The following is a 21,499-nucleotide window of genomic DNA, read 5'->3' on the forward strand; positions in this document are numbered from 1 at the left end:
GACTCCCTGAGCGCTGGCCCCTGCCCAGACCTCTCCCCAGGATGAGCCCCTCAAGCTGGACAGCTCCCAGAGGCACTTGCGGTTCTCATGTCCCAGACTGGACACTTCACTTTTCTCCTCAAACATGCTCTGTCCACCTCCGTTCACCTCTCTACTCCCTCTCGAGTAGAGAGCACCCTACCCTACTGTTGCTAAGCCAGGAACCTGTTGTCCCTGCTCCTCATCCACACTCTCACCCAGCAACTTCCCAGTGTCCTCTGCACCCGTCTCTCCCTAACCATCCTCACTGCTGCCACTTAACTCCTGTATTATCTCCAGAAATGGCTTCCTAGCCCCTTCCCAATCTATTGTCTACACGGAGGCCCAAAGAGACCTCCTCTCGCCAGTTTCCTAACACTGTTTAATGGCTTCACACTACCCTGTGGCTGTCCTGGGCCGACCTGTCAGTCCCCAAAAGTGCTGGACACTTCATCTGCAATGAGCCCCTCGTAGCCCCTACACCCTCCCTCTGCCTGCCCCTCCCCAACCCTCCCCTGGCTAAACTACACTCCATCCTCAAGACTCAGCTCCTGTCTCCCTGGAAGCTCTGCCATGGCCTTGCAGCCCTATTCACTGTCTGTCTCCCTCTGTGAGGACAGCCCCTCCACTTGCTCATCCTGATGGCACCTGAGAATTCAAGATGGACTGTGCCTGTGCCATGACTAAGGGCTGAGTGCAGAAAGCCAGAAAGCACCAAACCAGATGTTCCCCTTCACCAAACGCCCATCAGGTACCTCCCGGTTGCCTTTGGTGGGTGATGATGCCAGAGGACACTGCCCAACTCCATTCCATGAACTCATTTACTCCTAAATGACTCTAGTACTGCAGTCCCCATTATCAAGTGGGGAAAGTGAGGACAAAGAGGATAATGACAGATAAGGCCAGACAGAGGCAGAAGCAGGGTCTGACCAGTCTGTGCCTTTAACCAGTGTACTCACTGCCCTGATAGCACATTTCAGGAAAACAAGCCAAGATTAACACCAACCTGAGCAAAACACGATTTTAAAAAGCAGATCCCTAGACAAATAGAAGCCAGGCTCATGGGCACCACCTCTTGATTGGGTCTACCTCTGACTCCCTCAACCAGGCGGGTGCCAGGGCATTGGAACCCACTAGGCAGGGACCCAGCCTAGGTCCCCAGGCGAAGAGGCCCCTCAACAGATGGCCCTTGACTCGCCAAGCCCCAACCCCAGAGCTGTCCTCCTGGCCCCCTTACCTTGTCACCAATGCCCTCGGCTTCCTCTGCCAACAGGTACACGTTGCCGCCGTCAGCCAGCAGCAGGGCTGTGTCGGTGGTGGAAGAGGAGCGCGGGCGGCACTGGTGCTGGTGCAGAATGGCGGCCAGGCTGCTGTCCTGGGGGGCCTTGCGGAGTAGGTGGGGGCTGCCACGCTGGGGCTCCAGGGAGCTGCTCTTGGTGCGCCGGCTGCTGCCCCCGCTGCTGCCGCCCCCGCTGCTGTGCAGGCTGGCACCCCGCTTGATGGAGGGCCGGGAGCGGATCTGCTGCAGCACACGGTTGAAGGCAGTGGGCCTTGCGGGCAGGTCGTGCAGGGACACGGCGTAGGAGACGCGGTGCATCTCCGGGGAGCGCTCCTTCTCGTCCGCAGAGTCGTGGTCCGACATGCCCTGCTGATGGGGCTGCTGGGAATCCTGAGTCGCCTGGTGCTCCCGCTCCCGAGACCGGCGGCGGCTGTGGAACAGGTGCTTCAGGCCGTGGCCAAACATGGAGCCCTCTGACAGCTGCTGAATTTTCTTAAAGGGGAAAGAAAAAGAGCCCTGGTCAGCGGACGGTTCTGGAAGGATGAGTTGGTTGGGGGCAGAGGTGAGCAGTCTGTGCCTGAGACCAGTGCAAGGAGTCCAGTCCTCAGAATTTGGAAGACCCCAGCAATGGCCACTCACAATGAAAGGTCACCCTGCAGAAAGGGGGCCACTCAGACCCACTTTCATCCCCAAAGAAATGCAGCCACATGGTTCCCTACAGTATGTGGGTTCGGGGTCACCCATCATGACATCCCTGTAGCTCTGGCCTGGGGCTCATCATCTTACACAGGTAGCACCAGCCACAGGGCTGTGCCTCCTGGACTGATTTAGCCTAGTCATTCCTCTGTCTCTGTTAGGCCCTCCTGCAGGCCTCATGGGCTCCTATCGATGACCCAGCATCCACGTTCAAAGCTGCCTCCCTGCCATACTCCCCGTACCGTCAGCTTATCCTGTTGTAGCCCACACTGTTAACTGCTTATCTGAGGTCGACTCCCCTTTCTTACCAACCAAACCGCCAGGTCTTAACTTGCTTGCTAAAAATTTCTGCTTCTTCAGACTCCTGTGCAGCTAGTAGTAGACACGTGACACACTTTGGCCAGTGAAAATGCAGGTGAGAGCTTTTAAGAACATTTTTGCTTTCCTGATAAAGGTACAGGCCCTGCCTACTTCTTCTCTTCTGGAATGTGGAGGTAACGCCTGGAGCTGCAGCAGCCACGTTGCAGCGGCGAGGATGACACACAGCTGGTGGACCCTCAAGGGACAAGCTGGGGACCTGATGGTCCCATGGAGCCACCGAACTGTAAATGCCAACCCTGGAATTCTTGCTGCATGAGATAAGTAAACCTCTTTGTCTATACAATGCTAGTACATTTTCCGTTATTTGTACTAATCTCTTCCTGATACAGCTCATAATAAAATAAACTGAACTGGCGTTTCTGGGTTGGTAAACACATCCACAGGCCAGAGGCTGGCCCAGCCCAGTTTCATGGGGACAGAAGCTCCTGCACTGGAGACCCTTCTGGACCTTGTCCCATAAACCTCTTCATCGGCTGTTCATCGGTGTTCCTTCCAAGAGCCTTTACAATAAACTGATAGATGCAAAACAAATAAACTTGCTTCTATGGGCAGATCTTACAATCCAGTCAGTAACGTGACCACTTGTTTGGCATGTCATGATCGCTATCCAAATGAGAGCTTCCCCTCAGGTGGAAATGAATCAAAGAGGCCCCGGAGCCCAGTGCTACCCTGGCCCCAGGATTCCCTCTTGGCTCTCTGCTGAGATTGTCCCCTGCTCCCCAGTCGGGAGCACTCACAGAGGTGGCCGGGCTGCCTGGCAGAGGGATGCTGGTGGTGATCCCAGCAGCTGCCTGTCAGGCTTATCAGGCCAGGCTGAACCCTGGCAGAGGGCAGAGCCAGCAGGAGCCAATGGGGCGTGGAGACCAGGTGAGAACCCACACTTTAAAAAGAGGGAAATTCAGAATCAGCCATTTGGGGCTCTAGGAGCCACTGTCGATCCTCACCTGTGAGAAACAACTGGTAATTTCATACAGCAGCTCAGTCATTTTTTAAGACTTTCCAAAGAATTGCACATATTGGATTTTCCTTTTTTCTAGAAACAAACCTAGAGAGCAGAAAATTTAGTGCAGAAACCAGGAAAAAACCATCTTCAGCTCTTCTGAATTAGCCAACCCCGCTCTCGCCCTGCTCCTCCCCTCCGTGATCTGTCAGCTGCATTAATGTCTGTTTGTCAATAACCACGCGACTGTGTATTGTGTAAAAACTTAGGATTTTCATTTGTCACCCTATTTGCACCTCCCCACAGTCCTCAAAAGAAGCGGGGCCCTGACATCAGAGAAGGCACATCACCACCACTCACCATGAACTAGAGGCCTCAAGGTGCTTGTTTCTTCCGTGTTACCTCACTTGATTTTCCCAGCTCTCACAGCAACATCTCCATCTTTAGATGAGGAAGTTAGGCCTACCAGCATGCCTTCTCAAGAACTAAATTCTGGGGCATCCCTGGAGATGCAAGGTCACATAGGGTTGGGTATCCCCCTGGGAGTTACCTGTCCCTGGAGGCTGGCCTGAGGTGGCCAGGAGGCCCATCCAATCTGCTCAGGCCAGAACCAAGATGTCCCCTCCAGTCTGGGGACCAGCCGGGACGCCTTCCTCCTCTTGAGACCCAAGCTAATCCAGACCTCCCTCCAGGCACTTTGGATGGGGCCAGCTGGCTCCAGAACTTACCCAGCTGCGTCTGCCAAATGGTCACATTATAGATTATAAATTGTCTTTCTAGCATTTGATTCCAGGTTTCTTTTTCCTCCCCCCAGCACTCCTCACCTGGCTTCTCCAACACAGGTGGTCCTTTTCTCTATCAACTCAGGTAGAGGCACCCTTCAAAAGACTACCCCTGAGGTCCTGCAGCCCTGAGGCATTTCGTGCCCCTCAGCCCCCAGGAAACCTGCAGGGCTGGGAGGTGCTGGAGACATCAGTGACCCCACTTTGCTGTATAGTTATGGACCCTAAAATCCCTGATCAGTTCATGTCTGATATTGCACAAGAGCATTTTCCAAGGTGCTTTCCATGCCTTCATTCTAGCCTGACATCAGCCTAGCCTCAGGAGGGAGGGCATGACGGACACAGGGTCACTTTGCAGATGAACAAACTGAGGCTGAGCACAGCTGAGTGGTGCTCCAAGACTAACGCAGATAACAGTATTCCCATGTGTCTGAGGAGTGTCAAGGACGGGATCAAAACAAAGAAGCCAGAGCCCGGGGAATTAGGTCTCTGAGGCGTGATGGGTCTGCCCATGTCACATGACAGGACTTTCACCACTGTCGCCTTCATTTCCTACCTCCCTTTCTCTTCTGCAGTTGAAAGAAAGCAAAGGGTGACCACAGGACCTTTGCTCCAGCAGATCGAGGAGTCACAAGGGAAAAGAATAAAGTCAAAGAATAATGGAGTGGGGGGTGCTCTGAAGAAGGGTTTTCCTCACTTAACAAGACACAAGGCAAGACAGCAGGGGGGCACACGAGCTGCAGGGCCTGAGTGGGTGTCCAGGAGGAGCTGACTAGGGAGTTTTAACATAACATGGTAAGTGTAAAAAAAAAAAAAAAAGAACCTCAGCACACACACACATAACCAGCCACAAGTTTTGGAAATGAGGAAAACCATGGTGACTAGCTGGAGGGAACTTAGCCACCAACGCAGCAGAAAGCACCACCTGCTCTGACTAACAGGTTCCAGCTACTAAATGTCACTTGCCTCTCACTAAATGTGACTTTTGCTTTCCCCCAGCTGCTAGAAACCATTTTGGTGGCCAAATGAAGCCACATATTAGGAAAAGAGAGCTGAGATGTTCAGAGTTAGAGCTGGGACACCAACAGCTCTCATTGATGCATGAGAATGAGCAAGCGCTGGGAGAGTAACGGTCTGGGCTTCTGGGCTCAGGTGCCACTACCTGGCCAGGTAAACAGGGGAAGGTGGCCACTTCCTCCCCCACAACTATCTTTAAGGGCAGCTGAGTGGGTGCCATCATCCTCTCAGGAAGAAAGGGTGGACTATATGGCTCCGAAAGGCTTCCTGAGAAAGCTGCGGTCTCCAAAGAGCAGGCTTCATCCATTTTCTTCCCTGGGTGTGGGCCCCCCAAAGGGGAAGTTTGCTCCCAAATTTGCAGACACAGCTTCATGAGGTCAAAAGTAAAATGCTTCAGGGTACAGCGTCTTTGGCACCATCTGGTTAAAAATAGCCAAAAGCAGCTAATTCCTCCAGGTCCCTATGTTCTTAACAACTCCCAGAAAAGCTGAAAGGATTTTAAAAAGTCACACTAACCTATGGCTAATTATCCCACTTGGCAGCTGACCGCAGACCCCTTCCTCCCACCAGGGTCTGGAACTCCCTTTGCCCCACCAACAGTTCAGCTGGGAGGGTTCAGGGGGGTGACTGGGTCACAGTGAGCCTTAGCAAGCCTAGGTCGCCAACGTTCCTCTATTTATAGGGTCTCTATGGAAACAGGGCCAGCATCAGAGCGCTAATCACTGTCGAAACCCACAGAGTCCTACTCTGGGACACAAAATGGATGTGGAAGTCTCCAGTTGCCCTTCAGAAGCCTTGGGTGGAGGACCTGGGGGAGGAGCAGGAAAGGAACCGTTACCCCAGGTTTGACCCTGAAACCACAGTGATGGAGAAGGGGGACCAGCTGCAACTTGCAGGCCTGTTGGGGTTTCTATTGCAAACAGTGATGAAAGGTCTTCGGAATCATCTTCTGCTTCCTCAGTATCACAGTTGACATTGAAACAGATCTCAAAACTTAACTCAGGGCCAAAAGATTTTCCTATTCCCAATTTTAACTCCTTGTTCCTTTATTGCTTCGAGAATTCTGTCTGGAGCCAATGCAAGTCAGGAAAGGTGACCCAGTGCATCCAATCTTTAGACAGAACCAACTCAACACACCAGCAGAGATGATCTTTATTAAAGTCCCCTGCAGGCTGCCCTCTGGCCTGCTCTCCTGCTACTCTCACCACCTCCAATCACGGCAGCGTGTGCCCCTCCCTCTGAGCTCCAGACCTTGTCCTCTATACCCCCACCTCGCATGCACCTCCAGGTGCCATAGCTTCAGAACACACTCAAACTTATCCAACTTTTCACCTGCTTATGGACAAGCCCTGCAGGGAACACGAGGAAGTGGAGGGCGGGAGCTGCGTGGCTTCTTTCTTTGCATCTCCTACATCACCTGGCAGCGACCCCACGACCACCAACACTGTGCTACGTGGAAACGGTACGAGTCTACAGAACCTCCAAACCGATGGCTTAATCCACAGACAACTCCCCTTTCCAAAGCCTCAATGTTTTGCAAAGATTTCAAATGCTCAGTCAGGCAGCTTTTTCTTGTGTCTAACTCAGCTCCCTCCTGCTGCAGTTTAAACCCTCCTCTCAGTCTATCATCTTTGTGATGCCAAGACTCCGCTGACTTGGAAGGAGAGAAGCACAGACCCAGAAGCCCAAATGGACTTCCTGTCTTTATGAATGGCTTAAGTGGGGGCTCGTGTCCTTACGGCAGCTTTGTTTTCCAGAGTAGATATCACACAGTTAAGTTGGCTGCAGTGAGAAAGGCCTTAGCCATTTAGTTTAAAAAGTCAATGTTTTTCTAACACAATCACAAATATCCGCTGACCCTCAACAGCTTTGTTCTAACTTCCTAACAGGGAGAGAAGCTTGTGTCTGGTTGATGCGGGTAGTCCCAGTGCAGTCTGGCTCTCAGCCAAGAACAACCTAGTCTATGAGGATTTCAAAGGGAGAGGCCATTTCTTGGAGGAAAGATGAGTTTTGAGTTGGCCTCTACACCCACCACTAAGTAACCTGAGTCTTTTTCCCCAGCCCCTGACACCCACACTTCTTTTAAACTTCAGCCACAAATAATGCAGGTGCTATGGGATGTTTCAATTCCTTGTTGGGGGAGAGATTCTTGTTAATGGGACTAGCAGTTGAGATACACACAAAAGCACTCTAAGCACTAAGCCTGGGAGACCTCTCCCACAACAGCTGGGACTCCATCTAGAACCCAATATGTGTTAAGAGAACTGAGAGCTTCGTTTGCCACACGCTTTCCCATCATCAGTCACCAATTCTCTTTTTTAAGATTTATTTTTATTAATTATGCATACAAGAGCTGGGGTGCAGGCCAGGGGTGCAGGGGGTGAAAAGACTCACCAGAGAGAGTGGGGAGCAGAACAGGCGGATCTGCTGAAATACACTGCTGAGGGGAGCAGTGGGCAAGATAGGCCTGCTGTGCCATGTGGGTCAGCTCCCTGGCTGGGGGATCCAACTCAGGCTGCAGTAGCTGGCGATAGCTTGACAGTGCTGAGACTTTAACCCCTGTGCCACCAGGGAGGCCCTTGGTAACCAGTTCTTCACAAACCCACAACAGGGTTGCTCGGCACAGTCCTAAAGTTTAGAGAGGAGGTGGGAGCAGGCCATGCTGGCCTTGGACCCTCTGCCCTCCTCACACTGGGCAGGGAAGACAGAGGAGGCAACCCGTGCTTGCTCCACTGCCCCCACTGCTCCCATGAGGACTATGCACGGGGCTGCCAAGACACCAAATCCCCATCCACAATGCACAGGCCTGATAAGGGGGTGGCATTTGTCATCTCACACCCCATCTGTAAAGTCCTTCTCCCATACAGATGGCCAACGGGCACAGGAGAAAGTCTCACCATCTCTTACACTGGGGAATGCAAACCAGCGCCATGATGAGCTACCACTCATACCTGTAGGAGTGGCCCAGCTCAAAAAGACCAGAAACAAATGCTGGCGAGGATGTGGAGAAAAAGGAGACCTGTTGGTGGGGATGTAGACTGGCCCCTTTGGAAAGCAGCATATGTTGGGTCTTCAAAAATATTAAAAGTAGGGGCCTCCCGGTGGCGCAAAGGGTTACGACACAACTTATGAAGCTATCCGCAGCCACTGCAGCACAAGCACGATCCCCAGCCAGGGAGCTATCCACATGGCACAGCAGACCTCTCCTGTCTCACCCGCTGCTCCTCTCAACAGTGTATTTCAGTCAGTCTGCCTGTTCTGTTCCCTACTCTGTCTCTGGTGAATCCTTTCACCCTCCACACTTCTGGCCTGTACCCCAGTTCTTGTATGCATAAATAAATAAATTTAAAAAAAATATTAAAAGTGGATCTACCACATGATCCAGCAATTCCATCTACCACACGATCTAGCAATTCCACTCCTATGTATCTACTGAAAGAATACAAAATCACTAATTTGAAGGGATAAATGCACTCCTATTTCACTACAGCACTAATTACAGTAGCTAAGTTATAGAAACCTAAATACCAGCAGTAGACCAGTGGCTCAAGAAGATGTGGTATATACACAAAGGAATACTTCTCAGCTGTAAAAAAAAACTTTTGCTGTTTGCATCAACATGGATGGGACTGGAGGGGATGGAGCTAAGAGAAATAAGTCAGAAGGAGAAAGACAAATCCCAGATGACTTCACTCATGTGTGGACTACAGAGAAACAAGACAAAGTGATAAAATGAAACCAAAACAAACTCTAGAAATATGACTGCAGAATTGAGGCTTCTAGAATAGGCGAGAAGGTAAAGGTGGGACAAAGAGGGGAAGGGGCCCAATGGTTTATGGTAAATAACTATGGGTGCTTTGGTGGGGGGCATGTGGTATGGTGATGACCATCTGAGAGGTGAACCTATCCCCTTTAGTCAATGTTACCTCAAAAAGAAAAAAGAAATGGGCCTCCCCTGGTGGCGCAGCGGTTGAGCACTGGGCTGCGAAGCTGCCCACAGCCTCTGTAGCACTGGTTCGATCCCCAGCCACCGGCGAGGGTCCCACATGGCACACAGACCTCTCCTGCCGCACCCACTGCTCCCCTCAGCAGTGTATTTCGTCAGTCTGCCTGTTCTGTTCCCTGCTCTGGCTCTGGTGAATTCTCTCTCCCTCCCATGCTTCTGATGTACCCAGTGCTTGTATAAATAAATAAATAAATCTTAAAAAAAAGAAAAAAGAAATAAGGATGTTCTGCTAATGCTTACCCTACCTACCTCCCATAGTGAAGAAATGAAAAATATGGGAGAGTTCTCTATAAGTTATAAAGTAAAAAAGTTAACAGCCATTTTAAATTAATCATTAATAAGTATTTAAGAATACAGAAAGTGGGGTCTCCCTGGTGGCTCAAGGGGTTAAGCACTGCACTATGAAGCAATCCGCAGCAGCCTCTGCAGCACAAGTTCAATCCCCAGCCAGCCAGAGAGAAACCCACATGGCACAGCAGACCTCTCCTGTCTCGCCCGCTGCTCCCCTCAGCAGTATTTGAGTCAGTCTGCCTGTTCTGTTCCCCACTCTGTCTCTGGTGAATCCTCTCACCCCCCCATCTCTGGCCTGTACCCCAGCTCTTATATGCATAAATAAATAAATCTTTTTAAAAAATACAGAAAAACAGAATTCACATGTACTGATTTCCATTATCATTCCTAATTCCAAGAATTGCCTGTATCTCTCCCACCTGACCCAAAGCCTTCTCCTCTTGTTTGGTAATTAACTTCCGACCCATTCTTTGGTCCACCTCCCCCTAGACAGCAGTTTCTGATTGCAGCACTCAGCATTGGAAGCTCTCATGCCAGCATCCTTACAAGATTTGTTTACAAGTATTTCATCCAGTTTGACTGGGAGCTCACCTGAAGGCTCAGCCAGCACCTGCGGCCTTGGGGCGTGGTTGACCTGGCGTTTCCATTCTTGGGTCATCCTCAATGCTCCCCCCACCCCCCCTGGGCCTATCCCAGCCCCCACTGGAGACTGCAGGAATCTTCAAGCCTGAACATATCCCTTCCAAAGCAGAACCAGGGGCCCGACACTGCAGCCAGGCCCCCCACAGAGCCACACACCACTGGAAGGCCCTCCGCTAGAGACCAGGGTCTCCACCACCCCATCAGAGCTCCTACCAGGTGACTTATTTCTCCATCACAAAAGTGGAGAAACTGGGGCTACTCTGGTGGACCAGGGGTTAAGACTCAGCACTGTCGCTGCTATGGCCTGAGTTCGATTGCTGCTATGGCCTGAGTTCGATCGCCATCCAGGGAGCTGACCCACATATGCCGCAGCAGACCTCTCCTGTCTCACCCGCTGCTCCTCTCAGCAGTGTATTTTAGTAGAACTGCCTGTTCTGCTCCCCACTCTGTCTCTGCTGTATCCTCTCACCACCACCGCTGCCCCACCACCACCTCTGGCCTACACGCCAGTTCTATACACACACACACACACACACACACACACACACACACACGCGCGCGCGCGCGCACAAAGTGGAGAAACTGAGACCTATTCATTTTCTCAAAACCTGTCCCTTAAAGCAAAACCAACACAAGGACAGAAAACAAGTTGGAGCTTCTTGGGAATGTCAGCATTGTCCTTCTTGACTTAGGGATGGAGGTGGGGTCTGCTTTGCTGCTGTCATGTAAACTATACATACTGTTTTCAGACACTTATACACATGCCAGGATTCACGACCGAAAATTGCCTTTCTGGATGAAGCTGTCTGGAATGTACTCCCCCATGATTCCTTCTCTGGTGGAATGATGGTGGGCTTTCTGCAAGTGGGGAGAAGGAGGCCCTGCCCCACCAGCAAAGGCTGTGCACCAGCAGCCAGAATCATAGAGGATTCAGCTGCGACTTTCTCTCGGTATCTGCCTTCTAATTGCTTTTCCTGATCTCAGCTCTGAGCAGGCAGGTCGACACATGGTGTGAATGGAAGAACATAAGCTGGAAGGCAAATGAGTCAAAAGCATTTCAAACTGGACTGGAATAATGGATTTTGGAGCTCTCCCCCTTTTTCTTCTGGGAAAAATATTAATACTGCTCAGAAATCCCTGGGGAATTATTCACAGGGGCTTTTGTGAGGAGAAAGAAAACCTCAGGGGAGGCCCCTGGCCAGTACATCCAGGCCCTTCCTTTCAGGAAAGGCTCCATTCCTCTAGTCACACAGGGGTAGGAGCCGGGTCCCTCCCCTGCCCTCTGGCTTCTAAAAGGCAACAGGCAGAACCAGCTGACTCTTATGCTCAACCACTCACGCAGGCCTCAGCAACATCCACCACATGCTGCCTTTCTCACAGGGACATGTGCTCCTGTCCCTCTCTGCATTTCCCCCTCCCCATTTCCCCTCCCCCAGTTTCCATGCACACCGGATCTGAGCCTTCTTGCTAGAATTCCAACGTACTTTTGGTTGACCAAACTCTCCACGGCCAGTAATCCTGGCATCTCCCCCCCCAGCCAGCAGGGGATCTAGAAGCAAAGCAGCAAAGGACTTATAATGATGACAAATGAATCAAGACATGAACTCAAGAGGCTATCACAGGAATCCATGCCACAGCGGCTGGGAATGTGACTGGATTGTTGGGCTCCTGTCGCAGGAGAGTCTGCCGTGACCTCCCCCAAAAGTGACACCCGTGTACGGAGCAGCTGAGAGGGTCCCCAAAGTACCTTCATGAGTCCCCTTGGGGTGAGGGGCAATTCCACTTTCAGTTGCTCCTTTAAGATTGTTGCTTAACTATTTTTTTTTTTCTTTCCCCTGGCCCTCCCCATCCCAAACCACAAATCCCAGACCAAAGTAAGCTCAACGCTGCAGGACCACAGAGTGAGACCACAGGCCTCCCTAAGACCTCTGTCACTAATTAGGGCGTCTTTGGTGGAGACTGAAGTTCTCTCCCCATCTCACCCCCATCTCCAAAAGATGCCTCAGACTGTGCCTCTTTTTTTTTTTAAATGACGATGATTTCCTCCAATGCACTTCATCTATCACAAAGCCTAGAGCGTCTTGAAAAATAGGAGTGGGGGGCCTCCCCGGTGGCGCAGTGGTTGAGCGCTGGGTTGCGAAGCTGCCCGCAGCCTCTGCAGCGCCAGTTCGATCCCCGGCTGCTCCCCGGCCACCGGCAGAGGGTCCCACATGGCGCGCAGACCTCTCCTGCCGCCCGCTGCTCCCCTCAGCAGTGTACTTCCGTCCTTCTGCCTGCTCTGCTCCCCGCTCTTGCTCTGGTGACTTCTCTCGCCCTCCCGCGCTTCTAACTGTACCCAGTGCTTGTATAAATAAATAAATAAAAATAAATAAATAAATCTTTAAAAAAAAAAAAAAAAGAAAAGAAAAATAGGAGTGGGGACTAAGAGACTAAAGGTTCCTCTTCTCCAAAGTTTAACATGAAAACAAACGTAGACCAGAATTGCTGTCTCCTGAAATCACACACAGGTGTGTGGTAGGAGGTGTTAAAAGTTGAAATTTTCCCTCTTTGGTGCCACCACCAATTCCAAAACAAGTCTACTTCTATCCACTTCCAGGGCCAATTGCGGAATTTTTCCATGATTAGAAAACTGTGCCAGCAGCGGAACACCACTTTTCCAGCATTGGAAAACAAGTTTGGATACACTCCGACATTTACAATCCCTTTCCCCCAAGAAAAGGTGAGAAAAGATGAGTGCTCTGCCTGAGATCACACAGCACATCAAATCGCAGTGGCCCCCAAGTTCATGTCTGGTTCTGAAGGCCCCATCCTGTAAACATGTTGTGATAGCAAACAGACAGAGATAAACAGGAAAGGCCCTGCTCGTCTCCCCCTGCTCCGCTGAGAAGCAGCAGCTATGTCTGCTCCTCCTCGCTGTTTCTCCTGCCAACTGTGATCGACCTCAGTGGTATGTTTGGGGGCTGGGGACATGAGGGGTTTCTTTTCTCCTACCTGACCTCAATTCTGATTCAGTTCAACATTTTTCATTATGTGTAGAGTTGTTCCCCTATCGGCCCTGGCCAGAATGAGGGTGTCACCAAAAAAAGAGAGAGATGATACAGGAAGGCGTAGATAAGCGAGCTTCTGAAGGCAGCTTTATCTACAGAGACAAAGACACGGCAGCCCCCACACCACGACCAGCCCACCTTCCCTCGTGAAGCAAGTGAATGGAGAGCCCAGGCTGCTGGGCTGGAGATTGAGGAGTCCCCAAGGCGCTTCTCACAGATTCAGAGTGAGGGTCCCACCTGGTCAGGGTTCACTGGACAGACTCGTCTGAATCAGCCCCAAATGAAGCTGAAGTCTGAAAGGAGGCTGGCCCTCTCCTCCGGATTAAGGGTGTCCCTGAACCTTCCCCCTCTCTGTTAGAACAGGAACCACACCTCCTGACTACACAGGGTGGGTTCAGGGCAGCAGCTGGGGCAGGCAGCAAGGGCTCCCTGGGCCTGACCCAATGAAAACACCAGCTGCCTGTGGGAGCCTGTCCAGTGGGGCTCGACCTTAGACACCAGGCTGGCCCCGAACCCCAGAAAAGGGCAGCGGCAGAACCAGAGGTCACCCTGGAATAACTATCAGAATTTTTTTAAAGTACGCACAGGGGATGGCAGTCGCCCTCCTCACCCATCCCCAAGGACACAGGCAGGTAACACACACACACACGCACACACACACACAGGTAAGAGCACACTCACCTGCACTCTGACTTCCTGACTCTGCGCCTCTCAGGCCAAATGAGGAATGTCATTGGCTCATTCTGGTGAGCTCCTTGGTGGCCGCTGCCATAGGATACAGGCTTTATTTAACATAACGAGTCCTTTCACTTCCCTAGCCCAGACCATGCACCCCTTCCAGAGATTTCTCCCCAAGGCATCAATCTCCAAGGTATCTACGTTCCTTCCGTGGGCTGACATCTCGCTCAGCCCCGTGGTTAGCTGGCTTTAGAGGTCTGAGCCTGCAGTCCCTGTGGCAGCTCCAGCAAAGGTGCATTATTTATCCCAGCTGCTGTTTTAATTAATAGAGAGACGCATTCAACATGCTCGACCACTGTCTCGGCAATCTCGGGCTGGAAAATAAACGGCTCCCAGCTGCATGTGCTCGGCTCTTTCAGATTCTGGTTCTAACTGCCGGCTCAGCGTGTGTGCAACTTGAACCGCCGCCCCAACCAGCCCAAGCACACTCGGCCACCTGTCCGTCCTCCACCCTGGGGGCTGGTTCAGCAGGCAGGCAGCGATCTCCAAGCACTAGCTGAACCTCTGGCTCCACCTAATGGCAAGAAATCCGCACTCCCTTTTCACAGATGGACAAACTGAGCTTCATCCAGAAGGGTCCCAAAAGGAGCAAACAAATTCAGCAAAGGCAACGCATGGTCCTCTGCTTGGCCTCCCACGCTGTAATTTTCTTCCCCTACCATCCTACAGGAGGGAGAGTGATGTCAACTTTTTAGTTAGCATCTTGGATTTTTCTCAGCCCTTTGTCTGCGAATAGCACTTCACACACATTATTCAAACAATCTCGGATGGGTGAGTCACTAGAACGTCTGCTGAATAATGAGGAACAAACAAGAGGCCTGAAATGGAGCTGAAAGACAGAGGTACAAATGGTACCTGACGTCCTGCCCAGGGTGCTGGCGGAACATTCGCTCATCCTCTCTGACCTTTGCCTGGCTTCCTCATCGCTTTTATCCGGGGAAAGCACTTTTGCGCGGGGCGGGGAAAGCTAAGTCGCTGGCTGGCTTGCCAGGGGAGGGTCTGCGCTCACCTTTAAATCAGGAGGCTTGCTTCGGGGCCCCGGGTTGGGCGCCGCCGTGGCGCCCGCGTCTGAAGTTGGCCCGCCAGCAGAGTTAGCACCCGCGGCCTCCCCAGGCCGGAGGTCCGCGCCCGGCAGGTGGCAAACGGCATCTTCCAGCCCAGCTCCATCCTCCTCGCCCTGCTGCTGCTGCTGCAGCTCGTCGGATTTGCACCTCTTCATGGTGTATGTGGGTCGACAAGGGGAATCTGTCCTTCCAGCGCGCCGTCTTGGGGGCGACCGCACACCCTCTTACACTGAGAATCGAGGCCCGGGGTCTAAATTATTAACTTGGAGGGGAGTCGGCGGACCACGATCGCTTGAATTAAAAAATAAGCCTTTTAAAGGTGGGCAAGGGAGGGGCGAGGAGAGAGCCTTGGTTACAGCTTGGAATAGTTCGTTACGACCTGGGGCGCGAAGACGGGTCACAGTCGACGCTGGGCAGCGGGAATCCTTGGGCAGTCATTGCAGCGGGAGGAGGAAGCCAGCCCCCGCACCCCAAACTTTCTGCTTCAGGGCATGGGCAGGGCGGAGGGGAGCTGGGCGGCACCGCGCAACCCTCCCGGCTAGCCGGGCTGCTGGGCGCGGCTGGGCACCGGGCAGCCGGCGGGGCAGGTCCTCGTCGGCCGCCCGAGTCGCCAGCTGCGGCCCCGGGCCCTGCCGCCGGCCCCGGCCCGCATGGGCTGGCCGCGGAGCCCGCAGCGCGCCCGGCCCCCTCCCGGCCCGCGCGCCCAGCTCCCGGCCCGCCGCCCAGCCTGCTGCAAAGCCGCGGCCGCGGCCCGAGCCAGCGGCGAGCGCGCAACCTACCCCGCCCGGCGCCTCCGCCCGGGAGGGGAAGGCGAGGCAAGGAGGGAGTGACAACGGCAGCGGGCCAATGGGAAGCCCGGAGGGCTGAGGGGGCGTCGCGCGGCCACGTTTTTAGGGTTGGTTGCACCGTGCGCTCCCCCAGGAGCGGTCCGGAGGGCTCTGCTGCTGCGTCTTAGCATTGCGGAGAGCGGGCTGCGGAGCCGAGGCGCGGGTTAGCGGACGCGTGAGACGCCCGCCCCAGGAAGGCTCTCTCGGAGCCCCCCACCCACTCGTTTTATTTAGCTGGGAGGGGCCGCAGTAGGGATGCTTGTCCTCACTGATTTTTTTACTTTAACTTTGCAGGTTTTCTTATATAAGACACCGAACCTCCAGGATGCTTGACCCAAACACAAACCTGTACCTACATTCCCGAGTGGGATGGCTCTTGACCCCTCGCCCCCGCTCCTACTTTAAGTAACTATCTCATGAGGCTTGGCGTTATGCAGAAATTTGAAAGTATTTCATGTCTGAATACAATAATGTGTGTGAGTTCTTGCAATCTGTGAAGCCACCTCTACGTGAGAATGGGTACTAGTGGCGGGAGGTTGATACACATGGAGGGAAGGAACACGGTGTTTTTCTCATAAATCTCAGCCAAACTGCTGCATAACGCAGAGGCAGGGCATACAAATGGTCGGGGTCACCAAAATATGTCTCAGAGTATAACAACCCAGGTGAGTGCCTACTCACTGTGCATACTGTTAAAACCAGACAACAGACCCAAAATGGAGTCACTTAGGCTAACCCGGGTCAACAAATGTAGACTTAATTGCAGTCTCAGCTTTCCCGGAAATGGAATCTGAAACCACTCAAGGAAGAATCACCTGGTCAGCAGTAACGAGGTCATCTGCCTGATAGCCTCTGCCATCCCCTCGATGAAAGTGGTCTTGGCACACATCACTCTTTGCCAGTATAACTTCTTTGTCCTTGCTCCCTTTGAAAGAGTGCTATAGTAGGTCAAGGACAGTGGCCAGTTAGAGGACAGATCCTTGTCCGTGGGTTCTCACCTGCACACACAACTGTCAGACCACTTGGGTTCAGGAGCCAGGATCCAACTCATCACAGCTGGAGGTGCTAACAGGTAGGGCCACTGCGATCATACCTCAGCAGCCCAGGGCCACAGTCTGAAGGTCGGGATGGACGGTAACGTATGCTGGACAGCAACAACGGAGGTAGCTGCAGTGGGAGGTGGTGTCGGTCAATCAGGAGCCTGCACCAGCAGTAAACAGCTCTTTGAGATACCAGGTCCTTAGCCTTTGGCAAGCCAGAGACAGTTGTGGCCAGCCTGGCCTTTGTGAAGCTCTTTGGCTTATCTGTGAAGCTTCTCGGCTTCTCTTCTCCCGTCGGAGTTCAGCTGCTGGGCCTTCTTTGGAGGTCTCTGCAAGAGTCTGAGAGTTCCAAGCTGGCTCCTGCCCTGGGCCTCTTTCAGGGCTCCCCACCCACAAGTCTGATTGGACCATAGCATCAACCAGCTCATGCCTTGAACCTGACCCTGGTGGTCCATTCTACAATCCAGGCACCAAATCCACGGGCCTCCCTACTGCCTACCACTGGAAGAGCCGCAGCGCTGGGCCTGGCCCCATGGGGCCAATTTTTCTGCTCCTCCTGCGGCTCTGACCAGGGGCTGCCTGCCTTGGGGCAGCGTGGTAAGGAAACCACCATCACTGCTGGCCTCTGCCTGCAGCCTGAGTAAAATGCCCACCACCCACTGCCGCTTGCACTGCCCACAGTTTCTGGGGCGGGTGCCAGGGAGGAGCTGCCCACAGGCGGCATGCACCAGGCAGCTGGGGAGAACTCGCCACCGCTTCTGGCTGAGGCAGCAACCAGAAGGAGCTGGTCACGTCCTGCAGCCCGCTCTGCAGGGTGGGGGTTTCACCTTCCTTTTGTCAAATTCCGTCCCTCAAATGTTCATTTTGCTTGGAGGTCCTTTCTGCCTATAAATGGGATGCTGCCCAACTCATGCATGGTTGAATAAAGCCAATAAAAAGTTGACATTTACACAGTTGAACTTGGTTTTCTAAAAGCACAGTGGTGTCGGCCCACCCAGCAGCCTCAAATTGGTGGCTTGGGGACCAGCAACAGCACCCTGAAGCTTGATAGAAATGCAAGTTCTTAGACACCAATCAGACCTGCTGAATCAAAACTAGTAGGCCCAGAAATCTGTTTTAACAAGCCCTCCAGGCAATTCTGATACAACCTACTACTTAAGAGCCATTGGCAACACTTGCATGAAGGGACCGCTCAGTCTTCAAGTCACTCGATGATCTCTAGGCTTTTACAGTTTACCCTTCTCTTTCACACCGTCCTGTGTGTTAGCCTCATCAGTCCTCGTAGTCTGTGAGTTCCCGACAGCATTCCAACCACTCATTTTAATGTGTATCCTAGAACAACCTAAGTTGCTAAGAATTTACTTCAGTCAAGCAGCTACTTTGTAAAGCAGGCAGCTCCATTTTTAGAAGATGGAAATTTTGGATGGGCTGAGAATGTAGAACCACCCCCACATCTACTACGCAGGATCAGGCACAAAGTGAAAACACAAAGCTACAAGCCTTTAGCGTTTTTGGTTTTTTTAAAAGATTTATTTATTTATGCATACAAGAGCTGGGTATAGGCAGCGGTGTGGGGGGTGAGAGGATTCACCAGAGACAGAGTGGGGAGCAGAACAGGTGGATCAACTGAAATACACTGCTGAGGGGAGCAGCAGGCAAAGACATGAGTCAGGAGAGGTCTGCTGCACCATGTGGGTAGCTCCCTGGCCAGGGATAGAACTAGTGATGCAGTGGCTGCTGATAGCTTCATGGTCCTGACACTTAACCCCTTCCGCTACCAGGGAGGCCCTAGTCTTTAGCATTTCTAATGGGAAAGGAAAGGCAGAGATGTCTCCTACCTAACCTGTCCCCAGAGAAGTGCAGGGTCCCCATAGAAACCTGGGCAAGAAGCAGCAAGAGATGACCTGCAAACAGTGTGACCCCGTGGACACATTTTCATGATCTGACTCTAAGCTGAAGTGGAGGAAGTCCGTGTGACACTATAAGGAAGCAGAGACCATTATTACTTCGAAAAATGACTTGTGTCTGTTCTGATGTTGACCTTAAGTTTGCCATTTTTATATTTTCATTTAAAGGTGGCATGAGGATCAGAATTTCTTATTTGTGACCTGTGTGAGCCACAGTTGCCAGTTTAAAGCTGCTGGCATTTTCATTAGCGATAGTAAATTCTTCAATACTTAAGTTGGACTTGAAAGTATTTTAACTGAAATTTATTTGAAGGATTGGATCATTCTGTTGTCCTAGGTCTATGTTTTGATGTTTAGGATAGAAAGTTGCAGATTGACAACACAAGAGGTGATAGGTGGTATATAGCATTAGCATTTTCCTTTCTGTGTTGGCACACCTAGTTAACTGCAAATAACACATATAGTGGGAACAACACTAGACTTTCTTGGTGTTAGAAAATCCATGTAAGAATTTGGATTCTTGGGGTCTCACTGGTGGCACAGGGGTTGTGCACAGCATGATGAAGCTACCCGAAGCCACTGCAGCACAAGTTCGATCCCTGGCCACGGAGCTGACCCACATGGTGCAGCAGACCTCTCTGACTCGTGTCTTGCTCGCTGCTCTCCTCAGCAGTGTGTTTCTATCGATCTGCCTGTTCTGTTCCCCACTCTGTCTCTGGTGAATCCTCTTACCCCCCCATACCTCTGGCCCATATACCAGTTCTCATATGCATAAGGATAAATAAATCTTTAAAAAAAAAAAAGAATTTGGATTCGTTTATCCTTGTGTGTTCTTGGGCAACTAAATCACTTACCTCTTTTCATTCTTGGTTTTCTCATCACTAAACAGGGGTTCCACATGGTTAGTGAAAAGGTTAAACTAGGTAATGCATATGAAAATACTCATTATATAGTATGTGCTTAGTAAACCTGAATGAAGCAAATTAATTAACAAACTTGTCAAAGTTCTGTCTGCCACTGACAAAGGCAAACATCCCACTAAGCCTCATGCTCTTTGTAAAAGGAAGTAAATCCCAGTTACACTGATGAAAAGGGGCATTTTCTGGTACAATCACATTTACTTTATCAGTACGTGTATAAACAAGAAGGAGAAAGACCAGGCTTATGAGTCCTGTTCCCTTGTCAACAGCCAGTTCATTTAACTCGATAAACTGACGAAGTTTTGATCATAGAGAAAAGGCACCACAATCAACAGGTAAGCAAAGAGGGTTTTTTCCTTTTGGGAAAGCAATGAAATCTAAGAAATAAAAGACTTCTCTTTGCCACAATGAAGAGCCTTGTAGATTAGCCAAGAATGTTCTATTTCCTATGCTATGTGATTTCTCAAAGCAAATACCTTAAACATCAAATGGTAGATAATTGTCAGAGCTGTTTTAAAATCTAACATACTATGTACAGTGCTTTGCCTAGGAGGCAAAGGAATTTCTAGAGCCACTGAATATAATAATTTCAATCTCTGTATTTTTTTAATCAGCATCATTACAAATATTCTTGTGTTAATGGAATTTTCTCTTCTTCCCCTTTCTTTTACAGCTTCAATGTTCTTCTGATAAGAAAATCAGGTTCCATTGAATTAGGAGTAAACTATGCAAATAAGCAGCAAACAGATTGGCTGGAGTGTTGATGATGTCACAATCCCACCACCTAAATGCAGGCTTTTTATTGGCTATTGAAAGAGGCAGGCAGGGCTGGGAAGACTGCATCACTCCTGGGTTGGAGAAAGCTCTGTCTAAACTAAATTTTGTCCTGTTATTTACCAGAAACATTTTCCATATATTATGACATTTTTCCATGTCATAATAACACCATATGCTATTACTTAGACATTTTTCTTTATGTCTCAGTAAGCATTGTAAGTGCTTGCCATTCTATGAAGCAACTCTATCATGGCTTATTTAATCACTTTATTTTTAGATACTTAATTGTTTCCCCTTTTTGCCCTCAGAAATAATTACTATATTTAGAAAGTGCATATATTATTTTCTCCATGGTATTTCTCCATGGAATCTCTGATACCCAACTGACAAGGTTTTAAGGGCGTAAACAAACCTCATCTTCATTTTGAGACTCTCACTGCAGCCCTAAAACCTGCATTGTAGATTCTGGTATTGGTCTCCTACTTGGGGCTGGCGACTCCTATTGTAGTACAAAAAGCTGTGATTCCCACTTCTCATTTCAGAAGGATGTGTAGCCTTCGTTCTGGGGCTTGCTGCTCTTTAGTCCTGGCAGAAAAGTTGCAGTACTCATGGCTTGAACAGAAGAGGTTTGTGAAGCTTAAACTTAAACCCTGATTGTGCTGCTCTGAGTGTTGTGTATCCCTTCTGGGCTGCAGAGCCTGGGACTGATAAAGTGACTGCTTTGTGTCCTTGCCTGTCTCCACAGAGAACCTGTGCAAACCTCCTGACAAGCTGTTACTAAAGCAGAAAATGCTAAGCCCTAAAAAAAAAAGAAAGAAAGAAAGAAAAGAGGGGAGGGCCTCCCTGGTGGGGCAAAGGGTTAAGTCTCAGCACTATGAAGCTATCCTCAGCCTTTGCAGCATGAGTTCCATCCCTGGCCAGGGAGCTGAAGACCTGGCGCAGAAGACATGGCGCAGAAGACCTCTCCTGACTCTCCTGACTCTCCCGCTGCTCCCCTCAGCAGTGTATTTCAGTAGATCCACCTGTTCTGCTCCCCATTCTGTCTCTGGTGAATCCTCTCACCATCCTCCCCACACCTCTAGCCTATACCTTAGCTCTTGTTTGCATAAATAAATAAAATAAATCTT

General features: G+C 50.9%; 1 protein-coding gene across 3 annotated transcripts in view; it reads right to left on the minus strand.

Annotated features, from left to right (window-relative positions):
* The window catches only part of TMCC2 (transmembrane and coiled-coil domain family 2), a 37,925-nt gene extending 22,217 nt beyond the window's left edge, over positions 1-15,708 (minus strand). The window contains exons 1-3 of one of the 3 annotated variants that reach the window (XM_054690211.1): positions 13,781-14,880; positions 3,319-3,419; positions 1,256-1,789 (exon numbers count right to left, since the gene is read on the minus strand). In XM_054690211.1, coding sequence (XP_054546186.1) covers positions 1,256-1,789; positions 3,319-3,360 — 576 coding nt within the window. In that variant the 5' untranslated portion in view covers positions 3,361-3,419; positions 13,781-14,880. Of the gene's footprint in view, positions 1-1,255; positions 1,790-3,318; positions 3,420-13,780 lie in introns of all 3 variants that reach the window. The other 2 variants (XM_037496319.2, XM_037496321.2) reach the window with 2 other exon arrangements.
* Between the last annotated feature and the right edge of the window lie 5,791 nt (positions 15,709-21,499).

Source organism: Talpa occidentalis, unplaced genomic scaffold (assembly GCF_014898055.3).
Source record: "Talpa occidentalis isolate TD23 unplaced genomic scaffold, MPIMG_talOcc4v2.1 talOcc4.8, whole genome shotgun sequence".
In the NCBI taxonomy this organism is placed as follows: domain Eukaryota; kingdom Metazoa; phylum Chordata; class Mammalia; order Eulipotyphla; family Talpidae; genus Talpa; species Talpa occidentalis.